Source organism: Leiobunum rupestre, chromosome 10, assembly GCF_980474605.1.
Source record: "Leiobunum rupestre chromosome 10, qqLeiRupe1.1.hap1, whole genome shotgun sequence".
NCBI classification, from domain to species: Eukaryota; Metazoa; Arthropoda; class Arachnida; order Opiliones; family Sclerosomatidae; genus Leiobunum; species Leiobunum rupestre.
This window is the reverse complement of record NC_143393.1, coordinates 10,270,501-10,292,271: the sequence shown is the minus strand read 5'-3', so window position 1 is coordinate 10,292,271 and position 21,771 is coordinate 10,270,501. Positions and strand designations below refer to the sequence as shown.

Here is a 21,771-nt window from a genome sequence, read left to right as displayed (position 1 = left end):
CATACTTCTCAACTCACCCCATACAACTCTTTAAAATCTTTACATAAACCTTGAAACACCTTGTATAATTTAATTAATAGATGCTAGATAATTATAGAGATTGACTAAATCCTGAGCAAACTACGCATTGTAACCCGACCAGCTGATTTAAAGTCATTAAAAGTCGCTTGATGACTTGGGCCTAAAGTTGTGCCTTGGGTAGCTTAGCTGATTATTATTATTAGTATTATTATTATTATGAGCTTCAGAATTGGAAATTCAAATTAGATTAAAATTAAACTTTGGATTAGTGACGTCGAGAATAACAGTTTATACAAGATATGTACATTTGTATGATTTAATTTTATAGAAAAACCTATTGTATGAATCTGGAAATCAACGAAAGATTTATTAACGAAAACGTTTTTTGAGAAATACTAGTTAATTTTTGATCAAAAGTCCCCATTTTTGGCAACCCACTCCGAGTGATAGACGAGAATGTTTGTAGCAGCCGAAAAAACGGCCATTCTATACGTCCTTCTTAGATAAGTCTTTTTTTTTAATAAATCTTTTCCGTAATTCCTTCTTTAGTGTAATAATAATTTATGTAATTGCGAGATAGTTCAAACGGGCACTTTGGAATTAAATCATTGTGATTCTTGAGCCATTTTTGTCAACTTTAATCTTTTTGGAAATTGGGTTATTTTCGCTTAATGGCTTACAATTTATTACAATTTTCGCGCTTCGAAAGGAAGTTTTATGGCGACGTTTGCGAAACAGTCCGATATCGGGTTTTGTTTACCGTTCATACGCTACGTTGAATATTAATTTAACACGTAAGCCTATTTCATGGGTCATTTATTGTACAAATCTCTTATATTTAGGTAACCTGGTTTATTTTTTACTAATTATTTCGGCATTTTGATTTATTTAACAGAAAGGTTAATAAGGAGGACAATTTTCTTCAACGGAGTTTCATTGGCTCTTCCAGATTTTAATAACTGGAATCCGAATTTATATAAAGCGATTTTTCAAATGTGTTAGCTTCTTATTTGGAATCTTATGGATTTTGAATTGTAATATTAAGTTTCGCCTTGCTTATTCTTCATAATGGGAAAACTGAGGTGGACTTTGGTACAATTTAGGCGGTTGGAAGTGTTCCTTTGGAATTTCAAGACGATATTTTGGTCAAAATTGGTATTCGAGTCCAAAGAATTTAAACCGCTTTCTGCGAAATCGTTGCCAACATACGGTAAGTTCTGGACGGCGACTTGGGAAATTTTAAGTCCAATTCTATGGACAAGCCGAAAATTAGGAACCACGAATCGTAAGTGACGAAGATTTTGATGTTTTAAGAAGTGGGATATATATGTAATTTCCGAACTAGTGGCGTTGGAATTGATAAATGGATTACATCAGCTTTCCGATTGTCAAGGAATTCTAGTTCTTCGTTTCTTCCAACTTAAAGCGGTCCTTCTTACCAAAGCGAAGTCTGTTAAAGTATGAACATTTTAAGCGATTAAGGCTCGTGTTAGCTTGACGTTATATCTTTTATCAGAAGTATAAAACGTTTGAAGTCAGGGCCGTCTTAAGGCATGGGTTAAGTGGGCTACAACTCAGGGCCTCCAGCCAGTTTGGGGCCCCGGAAAGGCCATCCATACCGCCTCTACTCTAGGGATAAGGGATTAGTTAATTAAATATTATTTATACTCATTTAATATTACGTATCTTTTAGTTACGTCTAAAGTAATTTGACCCATCGCCACATCGCGCATCATACGGTACCAAGAATTTCTAAAACCTAACAGCGAGTCACTGTCAGTAAAAATCTAATTTTCAGTAGGACTATACTTTTGAAATTAAAAGCTTTGGTTTGATTATTGTGTAGTTAAATTTAGACAACGGACATACAAAGGCTGACCGTTGGGGATCGCAAAAGTCTTAAGAAATAATTTAGCCCATGGCCTAAAAAGGTCTTAAGACGGCCCTGTTTGAAGTATCTCTCTATTTGAAACGTGTACCTTCGAGTCATCGAAACCGGTTGTAATGAGCGCGAATTTACCACAAAGGCGTTGTAGCTATTCAGCGAAGCTACTTAAAAGTGTTATAAAAGGTATTTCAATTTTATATAAAAAAGATTTTAGCAATGTATGATAGTTTTAGAAACACTATCATTTTGTTTACTTCTGAAAATTATTTTGATAATGCAGCGGCTACCTATTAAGGTACATGTTTTCAATGATTGCCATTTTAAGTAAACTTACAGTAATACGTTTCTCTAAGATATACTTCTGGTTGAAGTTATTTTCTTCTTTAATTGGTAGCGTTCCTATATATAGTGTAGCTTGTTTTTAATAATATTTAATACACTAGCCTCTTTTACGTTGCAAAGAAAACGTGAACAAATCGATTCAATACGAGTTAATGAAACCATGGCTGCGAAATTGTTTATTAACCAGGTACTATTTTACAGTTATTAAATTAAATTCAATAGTTTATTATGAAATTGAATTTAATGAACTTGTAGTGAGAAATCTATATGGAGAAACCATCGGCGGCTGTTGGCACCCACCATGTACCTCAAAATCGTCGAATCGTATCTGCCTATTTTCAAAGAACAAGCGCTAATTTTGTCCAAGAAATTGAAGGGCCGACAGGGTCAACTGGTGGAAATATCTTCTCTAATCAGTTATTGCACACTCGACATCATCGGTGGTAAGCTAAAAGGCAATCTGCTAAAATTTCGGGATAATGGCGGAAATGTTTTTAGAAACGGCCATGGGCGTTCAATTGGGTCTTCAACAAAACGAAGATTCGTTTTACCTGAATAGCATCCATACGTGAGATTTCATCGTTTTCTTTTCTTTATACAATGTGCTTCGCAGCGCCATTAGACAATCATTACCCAATTTTTGTAGTCTTATTATTTAGGAATATTTCAAGTCTAATTATTTAGGAATATTTCAAGTCTGATTGTTTAAAAATATTTCGAGTCCGATTGTTTAAAAATATTTCGAGTCAGATTGTTTAAAAATATTTCGAGTCCGATTGTTTAAAAATATTTCGAGTCAGATTTTTTTTAAATATTTCGAGTCCGATTGTTTAAAAATATTTCGAGTCCAATTTTTTAAAAATATTTCGAGTCCAATTTTCTAAAAATATTTCGAGTCCGATTGTTTAAAAATATTTCGAGTCCGATTGTTTAAAAATATTTCGAGTCCGATTTTTTAAAAATATTTCGAGTCCGATTTTTGAAAAATATTTCGAGTCCGATTTTTTAAAAATATTTCGAGTCCGATTTTTTAAAAATATTTCGAGTCCGTTTTTTTTAAAATATTTCGAGTCCGTTTTTTTAAAAATATTTCGAGTCCGATTGTTTACCAATATTTCAAGTCCGATTGTTTAATTTAAAAAAATTATCCGTTTAATTTAAACAAATCGGCCAAGGCCGTAAAATTAGTTCCACATCGATGAGGAGAAATTTTATTTTTTTTATTTCCATATCTGAAATCGATATGAAACATTTGAGAAAATCCACGTGCGCTCGCCAGACTTCTACTCGCGATAAAGGGTTAAGCAGTACAAAATTAGGTACCTATTCATTATTCCTGGAGAAAACGTCCTTGGTATGTCACTCCATTAAAAAGATATGGAAGGTGTAGCGCATATGGTCAGATTTCAGCTTCTTAACTGTATTAAACGTTTGAGCCCCGTATCTCAAATCCAATCCAAACTACGAAGGAAATTCGTGTAGGCCCTATAAGCCTTGGCGCATGTTCATATGGTTAAATTATTTAAATATAGTGTCAAACGTAAACTTCTTTTCCTATATCCAAAGTTTAAGCCCCGTATCTCAAATCCAATAGGAACGACGAAGAAAATTCGATTACGCTCAATAAGCCTCGGCGCGTGTTAAAAGTTCTTTAGTTCTTTAGTTCTTTTATTGCTCAACAAGAGGTCTAAGACCCATCACGTTAAGACAGTGGACAATACAAATTATACATATACAGAGGAGATATTATATACAGTTTGAATGTACAGGAAAACAGTACAATGTGAGGGAGATACAAGGGAAATAAATCAAAATAAAGGAGTTACATTATTACATGTAAACGTGTTAAATAAAAAGTCCTAGGAACTCAGTTAGCTCCTTGCGAAACTGTTTGGGGTTGGGAATGGACTTTAGGAAGTCCGGGAGAGAGTTCCAGTCACGGATCGAAGAGGGGAGGAAGGAGTGCCTGCGGACGGAGAGTCGAAAGCCAGGAAGAATGAGGGCCGCGGATTTCATTCCGCGCGGAGCTCGACGCCAAGACGAGATGGCGGACGTAAGCGGGACCAGGGCTCCGTTGGAGCGGTGAATAACACTGTTTACTATTGCGAGGCGTTTGACGCGGCGACGGTCCGAGAGGGAATCCCATTTAAAGTTTTTCAAGACTCGCGTCATGCTTGTACTCCAAGAGAAACCGATGTTGGCAACAAAACGGAGGGCTTTACGTTGGATGGTTTCAATGGTATACGCATGCCGCTGGCGGTGTTGGGGGACCAGACTGGGGAACAATACTCCAGAATGGGGAGGACATATGTTTTAATAGCGAGGGTTTTTGTCTGGAAGGAGCAATGTGAGAGGTGTCGGCGCGCAAAACCTAGGGCACGGGCGGCTTTGGAAGTGACGGTCGAGATATGAGGATTCCAATCAAGGGTACAGGATAGCGTTACCCCTAAAGTATTTTTGGGAGGTGACGGACTTCAGTTCGATATCCCCCAAGGGGTAGTGGGGAGAGTGAGCTAGCTCCCCTGAGCGTTGAAGGGAGAGGACTGAGCATTTGGAGGCATTTAGAGGTAGCCTGTTAGAGTCACTCCAAGACAGAATACGATTGAGATCCTCTTGTAGGGGGCGAAAACGGTTCTTCAGAGCGCAACATCGTCGGTGAAGATATACAGTCGGGAGATAACATGGTCCCCAATGTCGTTTATGAAAATGACGAATAAAAGGGGGCCCAGGACTGAACCCTGTGGAACACCAGAGGCCGCAGGAAGCCAGTCGGACGCAGCCCCTGGTCTCACCACACGGAAACGTCGGTTTTGAAGGTAGGCAGCCAGCCAAAGCAAGGTCTGGCCCCTAATGCCATAGGAGTGGAGCTTGGCTTTTAAGAGTTCGTGAGAGACAGAGTCAAATGCTTTACGGAAATCGAGGAAGATTATGTCAACACGTCCAGCGCGTTCCAGCCCGTCGAGACAATCTTCAACGCAGCAAAGTAGTTGGGTTTCCGTACTAAAGCCACTGCCAAAACCATGTTGGTAAGGCTGCAGAACATCATGGGCTTGAAGGTGGGAGGTTATGTCCGAAGCCACTATATGTTCATCAGCCTTGAGCACCAGGGAAAGTAGTGCAATCGGGCGGTATTCACACGGATTTGATTTGTCACCGCCCTTTGGAACGGGAGTCACATTAGCTGTACTCCAATCAGCCGGAATACTCCCAGAGTCGTACGAGAGTTGGAAAAGCCGCGTTAGGGGAGCAGCCAGGGCCACGGCACAGTTCTTCAAGACAGCAGCGGGAATTCCGTCAGGGCCCGCAGCCTTAAAAGACTTGCCGCTCTGCAGTAGACGTTGTACGCCTTGCTCCGTGAAGATGATCGGAGGCATTACAGGACATCGGGGCGGCAGAAGGGAGACAGTTTCAAATGTGTGAACAGGGAAAGTGCGTTTGAAGGTTTCGGCCATCAGTTTGGCTTTAGACTCTGCGCAGGTGATAGCACCCTCCGGGCCATTAAGATACCAGAGTGCTTGGCTTTTTGCGAAACAAGCTGGTAAAACTGTCGCCTGTTGTTAGTGAGATCTGATGCCACTCGGTCCAGGTGATGGGTACGTGCAGCACGAAGAGCGAATTTGACAATGGAGCGGTGATGGGAGAATTTCTGCTGGTTACAAGCGGAAGGGTATTTTCAAGCCCTATTACAGCGACGCTTCGTAATGCGAATGAGTCGGCGGAGAGACTGACCTACCCAAGGCAGGTTATGCCGTGAGGATAGTTTCTTCAAAGGGACGTGAGCGAGTACAGCAGAGTGAAGGGCCGCCTTGATAGTGGCCCAAGCGTCATGAACCGAGGTGGCTTGAGTTACAGTCACTCGCGATAAGGTCGCCGAAATGGCCGGGTAGTCAGCCTTGTTGAAGTTGGGAACGCTACGTGGTGGCTTGCGGGGAGGTGGGCTCACTTTCCGGACATTAAGCGTCAGATTTCACCTTCTTTATCTGAATTCTAAGTTTGGGTCCCGTATCTAAAATCCAATAGCAACTAATCTATTAATAACCCATTCTCCGGGAATATTTTTTTGGGAACTTTCGTACTCTGCGTAAGGCAAAAACGAACGTCAGCGGTAATGTGGTTTATGCGGCGCCCAAGGGCCCCTAATTTTTCTAGGGCACCGAAACATGGCACACCATTAGAGATAACGTAAATACGTATTTTAAAAAGGAAATTAAATTTTAAGTCACTCAGTTGGTAATAATTAGAGTGCGTAAATCAACGCTCACAATCGGAAAAGGGGGCATGTTGCGCCCTCAATTTATCTGACAGAGCTGAAAATTTAACACAATATATAGCAGTAATAAAGATTAACAAAATAATCTAAATTTAAAAGTCAAACGGATCCAATATTATAAGAGTACGTATTTTTTACTAAGTGTTTAAGGGGGGTCAGATGAAAGGGGCTGACAAATCGCCGTTAACTACTTTTACCCCACGGAACTTGGTTATGCAGATAGAGAAGAACCTATTCATTATTCCTGGAATAAACGTTGTTGTTACGTTACTCCATTAAAAAGATATGGAAGGAATAGAGTATTTGTCATTTATAAGAATGTATGGTTGACTACATTACTAAATAAATGAAGATATAAAATTAGATTAAAACTAATATTTGCACCTTTAAGGGTGGTAAGAGCTCTAAACAGTTTTTTCAGTTCGGAGAACTGGTTTTCTTATAATATATATATACAGGGTCTTTTTTTTTGCTCGGAAAAGTGTTTTTTTTCAAAAACTATTTATAGTACCGATTTCAAATTTGGAAGGTCAATTCTCTATACCGGGGGACATCAGTTTGAGAAATTTGAGCGTTTTCGGTAATGTTTTTCACCAATTTTGAAAAATTATTTTTCGACCACTAGGTGCGAGATAAAAATTTTCTATTATAAAGTTGTAGGCCGTCATCGAAAACCCTTAAAAATTGTTCACTCGACGAAAAACAATTTATTTATCAGTGAAAATTCGAGCTTGAAAAATTTACAAGTTGGTGAAGCCAAATTACGATTGTTTGAAACGATAATTGAAACCGAATTACCTAATCCAGTTGAAACTTTGGTTAAAAAAACGACCGGATTTAAAAAACACGAGGCTATAGGTCAATCCTAAACATGCATTGGGTATTTAAAGGAAAACTTTGGGAGATTATTATCAGTGTTTGATAATATTTCGAACAATGCCTCGTTATTCAGTAGCTGAGCGTACCGAGATAGTTGCCATTTACTATGGAGAAGCAGCGCAAAACCTTAGAAGAGTGACTGAAATCTTCGCAGAAAGACAACCAAATGGAGCACCATCTGTAAATACAGTAAGACAAGCAATTCACGATTTCAATCAATTTGGTAACTTGCAACCTAGGTTTCGCGGATTGGGTCTACCGGATTTAGACTTCGAGAACAATGTACTCGCGTACTTTGTGGCATATCCTCGTCACAGTTGCGCTAACGCCGCTGCTGATTTGGGTTGTTCTGCAAATCGTGTGTGGAAAATTCTTCGTAAGAACCGCTATCACCCATACAGAGCTACGCTCCACCAATAACTAATTGACGGAGACCATCAAAGACGTTATGAATTTAGCAACTGGTTACTAAATGCTGTCCAAGAAGATAGACAATTTTTGCGCCATGTTTTGTTCTCCGACGAAGCGTCATTTTCTAGAGATGGGCCCTTTAATCATCAAAACAGCCATCTTTGGTCTGACATCAACCCACATTGGGGTTTTGAATATCATCACCAGGTTCAATTTGAACGGGTCAATGTTTGGGTTGGACTTGTTGGAAACCGTTTGATTGGTCCCTTTTTCCTGCCGACGAACCTCAACGGCCAAAGGTATTTACATTTTCTACAGAACGAACTGAGTGACGCAATCGACGACCTTCCATTGGCTGAAAGACGTTAGTTGTGGTTTCAGCAAGATGGCGCCCCTCCGCATTTTTCCCGGCAAGTAACTGAGCACCTCAACAACGAGTTTCCTGAAAGGTGGATAGGGAGAAATGGTCCAGTGCATTGGCCAGCAAGGTCACCTGACCTAACACCGCTGGATTATTTTCTCTGGGGATTCGTTAAAGCAAAGGTATACGCCACGCCCATTGAAACTAGGGAGGAACTCATTAGACGAATAATCAGTGCTTGCCGAGACGTCACACCAGAAATGGTAGAGAACTTAATTGTCCGCGCACAAACCTGTGTTGCAGCCAATGGTGATATTATTGAAAATGTTTTGTAAACATTTATGTGAATAAAATATCTGCATTTAAAAACCAAACGTGTACATTTTTTCAAGTGTGAAAACACTACTACGTTTGTATTAGACTTGTTCCCTTTTCAATTATCGTTTCAAACAATCGTAATTTGGCTTCACCAACTTGTAAATTTTTCAAGCTCGAATTTTCACTGATAAATAAGTTGTTTTTCGTCGAGTGAACAATTTTTAAGGGTTTTCGATGACGGCCTACAACTTTATAATAGAATTTTTTTATCTCGCACCTAGTGGTCGAAAAATAATTTTTCAAAATTGGTGAAAAACATTACCGAAAACGCTCAAATTTCTCAAACTGATGTCCCCCGGTATAGAGAATTGACCTTCCAAATTTGAAATCGGTACTATAAATAGTTTTTGAAAAAAAACACTTTTCCGAGCAAAAAAAAAGACCCTGTATACATACATAGATGTGGAACTAAAAATTGATCCCTTTAATTTGAAAAATTGGTCCCTTTAATTTAAAAAAAAATCGGATGTGATAATTTTAAACATTTTTAGCTTGATAATAATTTTCGAATCTGGTAATTTGACATATTTTTAGATTGATAATATAATATATTTTCCGAGTAAATTAGTTTAGAAATTTTTGAGTTAAATTAGTTTAGAAATTTTTGAGTTTTATGAGTTTTAGAAATTTTCGAGTTTTATGAGTTTTATGAGTTTTAGAAATTTTCGAGTTTTATGAGTTTTATGAGTTTTAGAAATTTTCGAGTTTTATGAGTTTTAGAAATTTTCGAGTTTTATGAGTTTTAGAAATTTTCGAGTTTTATGAGTTTTAGAAATTTTCGAGTTTTATGAGTTTTAGAAATTTTCGAGTTTTATGAGTTTTAGAAATTATCGAGTATGATGATTCTCAAAACCAAGACAGACACGTTACCTAAAGTACGAAATTATTGCTTCAGGCGCTGCGCAGCATGCTTCATTTACCTTTCGAATCCGGTAACATCTGAGACAATTCTTTCTTTCGAAGCGTAGTTTAAGTTTCAGTTGCATCGACCGTATTGGAAAACCGTGGCTGTGGCCCTACTGCCTTTTCAAACTGTTCCCCCAGGGCCGAAAGTTCACCGCCGCTTTAGACTACACCAGGAATTTTACCATGAATGTAAGATCATTTGCATATTTTCAACCAAAAAATTTAAATCACGAAGAAGGGATAAAAAAATAGTGTTGTAAGTCCGAAAATTTTCCGGAAAATGACCGAGACCTTTTTTTCGGAAAATTTTCCGTATTTTTCCGAAAAAAAATAAAAAACCGTTTTCATTCTATGATTAGTCTAATATATTGTTTGAAAATTTAATTAAGTGGCATTTTCGCCTTATTTTTTCGAATCTAAAAGTAAAACTAAACCTCTAGACTAGTTTAAACTGATTAACAATGTAAAACTATTAATATTTTGTAGTATGTTTACTGATATTAGACATTTTATATCGATAAAAAGTTTAAAACATTAAAAACCCTTGAAAAGTAATTTATATTTCAAATTTTTTATTTTTCTGATTTGCGGAAAATTTTCTGGAAATTTTTTCCGCATTTTATTTTTCCGGAAAATTAAACTATAAAATAATATAAATTACATAAAGCTTTTTTAAGGGGCTATTTGTATTCAGGTGAGATCTTAAAATATGTGGACGGCATTCCCCTTCCTGCCAGTAAGGGATGGCATTCGTGACGTCACCATCTCTATTGTTTAAGGTTAGCGTCATCCCCCTTTCCCCTATCAGCTCATGCCTTTGAGCCATGGTCACCATCTTGACTAAATTGCTCGTGAATACCGCGAATAATATCTTCCGGAAATCAGAAAACGAAGCTGTAGTTGAAGCTTGGACGAATAAACTACGGGGCTCGAATCATAAGCCAAAACCCCATTCTTCAAATAGCATCGCGCTCTAGCGTTCCTTCCAAAGAAACGCGAAATTTTCCGCATATTCTCTGCTAACCTGAATTGACGCATTCACATATTGCCTACAGGGAAATATTCAAAAAGGGGCGAAATCCAGCCGAGGACCGAGGTACCTTCCTATTTAATAATGTTTGAGGTAGATGGCGACACTATTAAGTTTATGAAAAATAAACGGTTTTAAAAAGTTATTAATTAATTACTAAATAATAGTACTTTCAATTCTTATTAAAAATATATAATTTTTGTAATTTAAATTTAACAATTAATTTTAACAGTAGTTAACACTCTCCGCCATAGATGAAACTATAATACGATTTTAAAATATCCAATCAGGGAAGATAATTTTGTATTTTAAATCTCGACAAAACCGTTCTCCACTAAAACTGAAAACTTTCAACCAATCGTTGAAAATCAAAATTATGACGTCATGTTGCTATCAGAGCGCCATCTACTAACAAATAACGCCATCACCACGTTACCTCGGATGAATTTTACCCCTTTAAAGTCGTCTTTGCCCGTTATAAATTGTAAATCGATCTATACATCCTTTGAAATACTATACATAGATTATAGAAGAACGCAAAAAAGAATTGTTGAGCAAATTGGACGGAGACAACCATCCAAACGAGAAGAACTTGGAAGAGGACAGTTGTGGCGTCGCTAAGAATCGGTCTCTTTCGTTCCTGGACTTGGTTCTGGAGCTCCATTTGAACGACAAGACATTCACTCTGGAGGACGTCCAGGACGAAGTCGAGGTCTTTCTACTGGGGGTACGACCCATTTATTAATATTGTGAGAGCGCTATACGCCCTAATCATCAGTGGCGCGCGATAGGGACACGAGACGTCGGCCATGACCCTTAGCTGGGCCTTGTACTTGCTGGGACACGACCCAGAGTCGCTGAAGAACGTACATGACGAGTTGGACGCCGTCTTTGGCACCGATCCCGACATCCCCGTTTGTTTGGAGGACACGCGAAATTTGAAGTACTTGGAATGCGTCCTCAAAGTCAGCTTCCTTTTACGTCTGACACGAGGGGTCTGACATTAGCAAATATTGCTTACTGGCTTTTGAATCTCAAAGTTATTTCATAAATTAAAAACTAATTTTCGTCGAAATTTCGGGATTTTCAAGTTGATTTCAAGATTTCTGAAAGCATTTATCTCTAGAGTGTACGGGATTTGTACAAATGTCAGACCCCTCGGTCTGACATGAATGATATCTGATGTAAAATATAACATTTGTATCCGCTTGGTTGACATTGTAGGAGGCGGCTAGACTTTACCCTCCCGTCCCAATTCTCGGACGAACCCTGGACGAAGATTTAAAAATAGGTTTTGACAGTTGACGCTTTTGTTTCGGATGATTTGAAACGACCGTTCGTAAAATATTTCCAGATGGTTACGTTCTACCCAAAGGAACGACTTGCGGCATCAACATTTACCAAATTCACAGAGACCCGGAAGTATACGCTGATCCGGAAAAATTCATCCCGGAAAGATTTCTCGTGGGCAATGCGTCGATGCTCGATCCTTACGCGTTCTTGGCCTTTTCTACTGGACCCAGAGGATGCCCGGGTAAAGACTGCTTTTCACAAGGGCAAAAACGCGTCGACGCAAAAAACCATTAGTCCTAACTGGTATTTTTGGCGAGACGTTTTCGCCCCGGTGAAAACCAGCCTTAATTTGTAGTATTCTATTTCAATGAGGTTTTCCCTCGCTATATTATTTTTTTCAACCAACCACATTTTACAGGCTCTAAATTTGCGATGTTGCAGATGAAGGTCATCCTAAGCACCATTCTCAGGCGGTATACTGTGTTCTCGGATGTCCCCAGGGACAAAATGCTCCTTTCATTCGATATGGTTTTGAGCCCCATTGGCGGCATTTCGCTCAGATTTAGCGCCCGATGACTTTGGTCCAGTGGCGTAGCCAGAATTTTGTTTCGGGGGGGGGGGCACACCATTGAAAAAAAAAGTAAAAAAATAAAAATATTTGTACGTACGACCATACGTTTCGGGGGGGCATCTGCCCCCTGTGCCCCCCTGGCTATGCCACTGCTTTGGCCCCATTTCTTTATAAATTGTACGTGTGACGACGAAAATTGGCGTTTTCGTTTCGAACGTGTCAGTAAACTTTGTAATATTTTATTTATTTTTTATAAAAAGAATTATTTTAAATTATTTGCGTCTAATAAAACTTCAAAAACAAAAGCTTACAAGGAGAGTACCCGAGATGTTTATTGCCGATTTTTTTCAAAGTCGGGCGTGATGTAGATCTGTATGATATATGAAATTTTCCAAACGGAGATTGTTGATGTTTTTGACCACTTAAAACAAAAATAAGATTTTTTCCTTATTTTACCCAAACTTCATGAAATTTACCTAAATGTGGTCCAAATCACCCATTTCGTGATTTTCAAATAAAAAAAAATACGTAGGAAGTACCCTGTGAAACCCAGCAAATCCCATGCTTTTTTAAATGGAGATTTTTTGTTTTAAGTGGCCAAAAACATTTTCGGTTACCATGGCAAATCGAATGGTTAGTGCAACGTCTCCTTTTGGGAAATTTCATATGTCATATAGGTCTACATTACTCCCGACTTTGAACAAAATTGGCAGTAAACACCTCGGGTACTCTCCTTGTTAGTTACCTAAAAAACAACGTAACTCGATAAATCAAGTTTTAAGAAAACTGAAATTAAAATTTTAAAATTCTTTAAGAAAATTATATATTTTCGCCTAGCTTATGACGAATTTAAGTATTCAATGTAAAAGATCAATCTAAAATACAATCGGGAATTTTCGTAAGAGTCTGTTACGATATTTTTAAATTAAACTTATTTTGAGAGGCTTATTTTAAATTTATTTGCTCGAAATTTGAAAGTTATCAGTAACTGTTGGCTTCAGGATTGCAGAATTTAAAGTCATTTTAAGTGGACATGATTAAAGCGCCATTGTAATATTAAAGCACTATCGATTAATTGCTCAAAATAATTACGTTTTCGAAGGGTAAATTTCGGATATATGAGTATTAAACCTAAAAACACTACCGGCCAAAATTCAAGGTTTCACGAAGAACAGGGTATTTCACCTCGCACGTGTTAAAATTAAAGATTAAATTGCTAACCTTGCTAGGGTAATATTTTTCATTATTGTATTGGATGCAATTAGCTAAAAATCAGTTTTATTTTCATTTCGAAAAAGTTCGGCGGGTGAAAATGAGAGTTCCGTGGCACTTGGAAAAATGCTTCCGTTACGTCCTAGCTCCTTTAAACTTCATTTGGAAATTCTTATTGCTATCCGATTCGGTACGAAATATCCCCGGTATCGAAGGAAATGTATTTGTCGCCAATTTTAAATTCATGAAATACATTTTATGTTTTCGAACGCCCATCGTGTCAAGTTGCGTCTGTGAGTTTCAATTTTTGTTGTTGTTATATTAACCAAATTATTTAATCTTGGACAAATAAACTAAGGGACTCAAATCTAGATTGGGCGCTTGGTTCTTTATGGGCGACGCCACTTGTAGCGCCACGGTGGTCGATATTGGAAATACTTTCACCCGCTTAAGGCGTTAAAAGTCGCTAGATGACTTAGGCCTAAAGTGGTGCCTTGGGTATTAGCCTAGCTTATTATTATTATTATTATTAAGTCTTATTTTTTTTTATGAGCGCTTTGTATTTGGGTGGAAATGTTTCGCGATTATACCAGAAGGAGCGCTAAAGGATGATAAAATTCGAAGAAACGGGTTTTTGCTTAAGATTGAGGTCCAATAGTTCAATATTTTATCGGGTATTATCATAAGTCTATAAACATTTCTTCACGTTAAAATATTTTACTGAGAGTTACTTGTTATGCACTTTTTGGCACTCCCATTACACAAATTTACGTCATTCTGTAAATAGCTCTCAGTAATAAATATTCATTCCCGAAAGAAGCATAATTAGGGTAAAATATTACGGACGTATAGTTTTATTATTAGTTGCTAATAATATTCCTCTGTAGTGACCGGCGAATTTTTTGCTGGTCTAAGTCACGTGTTCGGTAAAGAAGGCCTGGCCAAATTCTGGATCTTGAACACACCCACGGTGTGCCTGACTAAAGCCAAAACAGCAAAGGTTTTTATAATATTATTCCCATATTATTAGTTTAAGTATTTACGTTATCAAATATAATATAATAATATTGTTTAATATTAATAGTTTAGGTATTTATGTTATCAAATATAACAATATAATAATATTATTTAGTATTAATAATATAGTAATTAGAGTTGTAATTCGGAAAATTTTCCGAAAAATTACCGAGGCCTTTTTTCCGACAACATTTCTTTATTTTTCCGAAAAAAAGTTTTCATTCCATAATTAGCCTAATATTGTTCGCCAAGTTCAATTTCGCGCCATTTTCGCCTCATTTTTTCCAATCCAAAAGTAAAACGAAACATCTAAACTAGTCTAGAATTCAAACCCTTAAAAAGTAATTTATGTTTCTATTTTTCCCATTTGCGGAAAATTTGCCGCAATTCGGAACATTTTCTGGAAAATTTTCCAAACATTTTTCCGCATTTGTTTTTTTTTCGGAAAATAACTCTAATAATAATATTATCAATAATATTAAATAATAAAATTAATAATATTATATAATATCAATAATATTAAATAATAAAATTAATAATATTATATAATATCAATAATATTAAATAATAAAATTAATAATATTATATAATATCAATAATATTAAATAATAAAATTAATAATATTATATAATATCAATAATATTAAATAATAAAATTAGTAATATTATATAATATCAATAATATCATTGTATGGGGTGGCTGCAGCAGTGAAAATATAACGAAGATAGACAAAGTTCAGCGAAAATTTATTAGATTGTTGTATTTTTATTTCTGGGAAAATACTATTTGGAAAAACAAAAACTATGACTATGAAAACATATTAAAAAAATGTAACTTATTAACGATACCTAACAGACTGAAATTTCTAGAAATTATGTTCCTGTATAACATCGTTCATAATAATATAGACTGTATGGAATTTATTGCAAGTGTGAATTTAAATACAAACCTATGTAAAACTAGAAATACTGAAACATTTTATGTATCCAATGTCCAATCAAGGCTAGATGCAATAAGACGCAGTCAGACTGATTATAATCATGTTTGTACTAAATTAGACATCTTTTGTAATAATAAGTCATTGTTTAGAAACGCTCTTAAAAAAACACTTCTGACCAGTTCAGTATAACAAATAAGAATTGCGAAATTACATAATTTTCAAATATGTTATTTAATATTATTATTTTTTTTTTGTGCAATGTCTTAAAATTTTCATATTTTAAATGAATGTAATATGTTTTATGTCAAAACGAAGCTGGAAAAGTCGACAATTCATTTTATTAATATAAACCTTTAATGTAATATAATGTAATATGACCACCCTGTATATATCTGAAAAGTGTTTTTGTAAACATGTTTATATGCAGGTAATAAACTCGAATTGAATTGAATTGAATTAAATAATAAAATATTTAATATTACTTTTATTAATATTATTTAATATTAATATTATTAATATTATTAATATTATTATTTAATATTAATTTTATTAATATTATTATTTAATATTAATTTTTATTAATATTAATTTTATTAATATTATTATTTAATATTAATTTTATTAATATTATTATTTAATATTAATTTTATTAATATTATTATTTAATATTAATTTTATTAATTTCGCTATGATTAGATTGACATATAAATTCAGAAGTTGATAACATATCTCTTGCGAGAAAAGTATCCCTCTAAACCATAGAAATTAAACGTGTAACTTGGCAGGCTCGACACACTATTATTAAATCACATTTTTCTATTGTGAAAATTTACCGGGAGCCTGCGATGGTACATGTTTCAAGCAAATAGCATTCATATTTATCTTGTACGATATACACTTAATAGGCGTTACTAAGATGTAAAGAAAATGTTCAAAAATCGAATGAGTATTCTTCCGCCAAACGATGGCTTCGTAATGGTTTACTAACCAGGTAATTACCCTAATTATTCTGTTATTTAATTTAAATACGCAAATGTAAATACCAACCAAGTTTTCTAATTACAGCGATGTCGATACTTGGCGAGCCCACCGAAAATTGCTCGGGCCCACAATGTACCCAAAAATCATCGAATCCTATTTGCATATTTTTCAAGAACAATCTGTAATATTAGCCAAGAAATTGGGCAAAACTGCCGGTGAAAAAGTGAATTTTTTGCCACTGATTAGTTACTGTACGTTGGATATCATTTGCGGTTAGTTTCTTATTGAATTTATTAAAAAAATATTTCATAAACTAAATATTTAATTAAAGAAACGGCTATGGGGATTCAATTACACGTTCAGGATAAGGAGGATTCCAAATACTTAAAGAGCATTCACACGTAAGTATTTTATCAAAAACTAATTCTACGGAAACTCTTTAGAATCACTATAAAGACTTTATGGGGTTGTATAGAATTTAGCATATTCTATAGATATTTCCAATATAATTGCTCTAACGGTATTCTGAAGAATATAACTTTTCTAAAGGTATTCTAAAGAATATAACTGATCTAAAGGTATTCTAAAAAAATAATTTCTCCAAAGCTGATCTAAAGAATATAATTTCTCTAAAGCTGATCTAAAGAATATAATTTCTCCAAAGCTGATCTAAAGAATATAATTTCTCTAAAGCTGATCTAAAGAATACAATTTCTCTATTAAAGCTGTTCTAAAGAAATAATTTCTCCAAAGCTGATCTAAAGAATATAATTTATCTAAAGCTGATCAAAAAAAGATAATTTATCTAAACGTATCCTACAGAATTTAATTTAACTGAAGATATTCTTAAGAATTAAATTTATCTAAAGGTATTCTAAGAATATAATTTCTCCAAAGGAATTCTAAGGAATATAATTTCTCTAAAAGTATAAATATCTTTAGAAAGAGTACCCAACCTTAAGTCATTACATAATTATTTTATGTAAGTTGTCTATAGTAACAACTAAGAAATATGTTTAGCTAAATATAAATTTTTTATTCGATATTTTGTACAAAAACAAAGAACGTTGTTCAATTTCAGACTGGGCCAAATTGTAATAGAATGCGTAGCCAGATTTTGGCTATGGTCGGATTTCCTATTCGGATTCCTTCCTCATGGAAAAAAATTCTACGAAGCGCTACGATATACTAGAGGCTTCACGAAGAAGGTAATTCGTACTATCAAAAGTGCAAAATATATCTCATACGAGAAAAGTATCTATCTAGGTCATTAAGCTAATTAGCAGGTTAGGTAGATTAATGGGGGTGGCGAAGTGGTTAGCACTTTCACCTCGCAGCAAGAGGTGCTGGGTTTGATCCCAGCTTGTGGCACTGTGTGAAAAATCGGAACAGATCCTTCCGCGTTTAAGGGATTTAATATCGAGCTCTTAGGTTTCCCCATCCATAAAAACGTGTTGAGGTTAACGGTAATGGAACCATTGAGTTGGGAATATTAATCTAGAGATCCAATAAAATCTGCTCCCCGCGAAACAAGTTTTTGAAAATTACGAATGTGCCGTCTCCTCTAAATTGACGAGAAAACGTTAACATATGACCCGTGGCGCCATCCATTATTTTTGAAAAAATAACCTTTATGCCGGAAAACGCGTCTTATTTAAACGCACTATTGAGAGATAGACGGCGCCACGGGTAGAATGATAAAGTTTTCTCGTCATTTGGGAGCAGACGGCAGTATTCTTATTTTTTAAAAACTTGTTTCGCGAAATACTGAAATCCGACGCTTTGATTGGACCTCTAGATAAATATTCCCAACTCAATGAATGGAACCCAGCCACCTGAATTAATGGCTGAATTAAACCTTGGATATTAGCCTAGCTGATAATTATTATACTTATCTCGTAAGATAAACATTATACGCTTCTGGTGTTACTATTTATTCACTGATTGGACATTTGCGTTCAGATTATCGAGGAGAGAAAGTGTAGCGTGGTCAAGCGCAGAGCTGAGATCTCCAGGAACAATAACGCCGGTGCAGATGACGACTTTAAAAACAAGCAATCCTTTCTGGATTTGGCCTTAGACCTTCATTTGGCTCATCGCACTTTCACTTTGGAAGATGTGCAAGACGAAGTCGAAGTTTTTCTATTCGGGGTTAGTAAAAGGTTACGCTTCTTGGTCTAAGGTTACGCCAGGTCTAGAAAACTCCTAAGGCTACGTACGTACGTACGCTATCTCCCTACGCGTTTTCTAGCTCAACATATCTGGTAATTTTCTATCGCGAGGCCGGATTTTAAAAGGAAATATAACACTTGTAGCCAGAATATATCAAGGACTGATTTACGCACGGAAGATGCTGCTATAACGACGCCCATTTTAAGCTACATGTTGATTTTTGCTCTTGAGTGCCATCTCTTGAACGGAATACTAAACGTTATTATAATTGTTTTATAAATACGTCACATCTTAAATATTATATTTTAAATAATATTTGTAATATACATATAAATTACATTTCATTTATATTGTTTTATTTTATATATATAATATATTAATAATATGATATTATAATAAAAGTAATTATTTTAAATTTAACATTATCGGGATAATATTTTCAAAAAGTCTATAAGCTAGAAATTTAGAAAATTTAGTGTTGGTGAAAGTTGCTTTAATAATACTTTCGATTTCACTCAGTAGATGGCTACCTCTGAGCTTTATGAAAATTGATAGTACTACCCAGGCTGATAAATTATCAGAAATAAGGAATTTTTTTACTCTGGACCTATTTAAAAAACTGGCCACTGGCTACTTACCATTTTAACCTTCAAAATCAGGCTTTCATAATTTATGGTCAAATTATCTATTCTTGACAATATGTGCTAGGGCATAGGCTTACATATGGGTATTTCAAAATTTCGGAGTGTTAAATAAAGAACTATAAATCTGCTTAAGCAATATGTAGAAACATCTTTATTGAGCAATGTTAAATTTAAAAAATCACTACTATCACAAATGTATCACATTGTAAGGCCAAGCACGCAGCATAGAAGCAAAGACCAAACAATTTTAGGGATTTATATAATATTTTTTTAATGAACTAAAATCTTGAAGGGAAAATACTTAGAATGTATTAAGTGGTCACCAGGGCCACTAACACCCCAAGCATTTAATTTTTTAACTGGCCCAGCAAGCACGTAGATATAGAAAGTCTAAGGGGGGGGGGGGGTTATAACACAACCAGATGAAATCGCGAGCGCGAAATTTTCCGTTAGCAATAACGCATATTTGAAGTACTGGCTAGACTCGGGACGAGTGACAATGACATTTCCGAACGTGTATCAAACGAAGTTTTTTAATACATTTGCGAGAAAATGATAATAAAACAAAGAACAAAATTGATATTGTTTTGCAAAATTTAATATTTTTATTCGAAAAGGATAATGTTAAAGTAGTAATTATTAAAATATGCAATTCTAGTATTTTAGCACATTATGTGTATAGCTAAAGTTTAATGACTTGGTAAAAAATATCTAACGTATAAACTCTTCGGCGAGTAGTTAATATTAATTGGAAAAACAGTAAATTTATAAAAAATGGAAAAGTGAAAAACAACTTTTAGTCGGCCGCTCATGACGGCAGCTCCATCAAAACCTTGACCAACCGAAATTCCGAATTCGTAGTATAGAATGTACCTTCAGATTAATATTCCCAACTCAATGCTTCTACCTAATTACGGTTATTAGTACCACCGTAGGTACACGAAGATGCAGCTGGACTCGTGCATAATATTTTGGTATAGACTAGTATAATCTCTAGATTTTTTTATATTTTTGTTTTAAATTCTAAAGTTTTGGCTTTGCTGGAAATGTTCTGCTCTAGGCGCAGGGCGGCCCCGCTCCTATTAATATATTAATATATTTTACTGTGCTGCGTAGCGGATATTTCAATTCATTTTTACGTCTTACTGTTTATTTCTTAATGTTGCGCTCCTTTCGTAAGAAAGGAATCGAGTCCTAAGGGGGGGGGGGGTTGAACCCCCTAACCCCCACCCCCTTATATACGTCCTTGGGCCCAGCTAATTTTAAACTGGCGATTGGCCTGTGATAGTGCCTTATTTCTCACACTGGTACTACCTACATGGAAATGAAAACTTTTCCAGTTCCAAGTTGACGTTTGCTGAAAAGTAGACTCTAAGTACCTGAACTCATTCTTCTGTGTATGGTATAGGGACACGATACGTCAGCCATTACGATAAGTTGGGCCTTGTACTTATTGGGTCTCGACGAAGAGATACAACGCAAAGTCCACGAAGAATTGGACCACACCTACGGTTCCGACTCGGATGTTCCAGTTACCCACGAGGATTTGAAGCGTCTTAGATACTTAGAATGCGTTATTAAGGTTAGATTCAATACTTATCATTTCTTAATATTGGACTAAAATTATATCTTACTGTGGCAGGAAACTTTACGTTTGTACCCGCCCAGTCCAGTAATCGCCCGGAAATTACGTGAGGATCTAACGATTGGTGATTACAATATTCAAATATTACAACTTTTACGTTCGTAATAATAATATAAGCTGCCCTTAAAAGGCGATAAAACTTTGGTAAGAGGAACGACAGCCGCAGTCTTTATAGCGGCAGTCCACCGAGATCCGGAAATCTACCCGGAACCGGAAGTGTTCAATCCAGATCGGTTTATGCAAAACGGAAGCGCTCCTTTGGATCCTTACGCGTTCTTGGCCTTCTCGGCTGGCCCCAGAGGATGTCCTGGTATTAATCGACTCTTTTGTTCTAATCATTCGAATCGAAATAACTTATCTTACTTTTATCAAATCTAATTTATTTCTCTTCACGAAATTGCCCAGGTACCAAATTTGCGTACATGCAAATGAAAACTATTCTGAGCAACGTTTTACGACGTTTCAAAGTCAAATCTACAGTTCATAGAGACAAGATGGTGCTGTCTGTTGAGATGGTGCAGCGACCTTTATGCGGTTTCAGCCTGATCTTTGACCCTCGAGTAGCGTAACTTATTAATTTAAATATTAAAGCACTTGTACATTATAATAGCGAAATAAAAAATAAATAAAGTTAAAACCACTTTATGTACAAAAATAAGTTTTATTAAAAAATCTAAACGTAAATTAACCTCGAATATTATTAATAATGAAAGTATCCCATGATTATAAACGCTTTAAAAAAACAATGGTGGAAGTTGAAAATAATTATCGGATAATCCTCGCCTTGGCACAGATTTGTTTCAAAGTCGA

General features: G+C 35.7%; 2 protein-coding genes across 2 annotated transcripts; both read left to right on the top strand.

Annotated features, from left to right (window-relative positions):
• The first annotated feature begins 2,376 nt into the window (after nt 1-2,376).
• Nucleotides 2,377-12,358, top strand: LOC149923615 (cytochrome P450 4V2-like). Its single transcript, XM_090161640.1, has 9 exons — nt 2,377-2,438; nt 2,507-2,694; nt 2,750-2,819; nt 9,519-9,645; nt 11,010-11,213; nt 11,278-11,451; nt 11,711-11,777; nt 11,841-12,020; nt 12,198-12,358. Exons 1-9 carry the CDS (start codon nt 2,404-2,406, stop codon nt 12,353-12,355), a joined length of 1,203 nt encoding a protein of 400 aa, XP_090017766.1. The 5' UTR covers nt 2,377-2,403; the 3' UTR covers nt 12,356-12,358.
• Nucleotides 12,359-14,463: 2,105 nt separating this feature from the next.
• Nucleotides 14,464-21,560, top strand: LOC149923614 (cytochrome P450 4c3-like). The gene is made up of 10 exons (XM_090160664.1): nt 14,464-14,562; nt 16,425-16,510; nt 16,585-16,772; nt 16,832-16,901; nt 17,582-17,708; nt 18,463-18,651; nt 20,725-20,898; nt 20,959-21,025; nt 21,092-21,271; nt 21,367-21,560. Exons 3-10 carry the CDS (start codon nt 16,631-16,633, stop codon nt 21,528-21,530), a joined length of 1,113 nt encoding a protein of 370 aa, XP_090016790.1. The 5' UTR covers nt 14,464-14,562; nt 16,425-16,510; nt 16,585-16,630; the 3' UTR covers nt 21,531-21,560.
• Nucleotides 21,561-21,771: the final 211 nt, after the last annotated feature.

Excerpts from the sequence above, each read along its gene's own strand:
- LOC149923614 (XM_090160664.1), top strand. The coding sequence starts at position 16,631 with ATGTACCCAAAAATCATCGAATCCTATTTGCATATTTTTCAAGAACAA. Across the intron at positions 18,652-20,724 it reads TCGAAGTTTTTCTATTCGGG|GGACACGATACGTCAGCCAT; the intron begins GTTAGTAAAAGG and ends TGTATGGTATAG. Across the intron at positions 21,026-21,091 it reads ACGTGAGGATCTAACGATTG|GCGATAAAACTTTGGTAAGA; the intron begins GTGATTACAATA and ends TGCCCTTAAAAG.
- LOC149923615 (XM_090161640.1), top strand. The coding sequence starts at position 2,404 with ATGAAACCATGGCTGCGAAATTGTTTATTAACCAG. Across the intron at positions 2,439-2,506 it reads CGAAATTGTTTATTAACCAG|TGAGAAATCTATATGGAGAA; the intron begins GTACTATTTTAC and ends ATGAACTTGTAG. Across the intron at positions 2,820-9,518 it reads TACCTGAATAGCATCCATAC|TTTAAGTTTCAGTTGCATCG; the intron begins GTGAGATTTCAT and ends TTCGAAGCGTAG.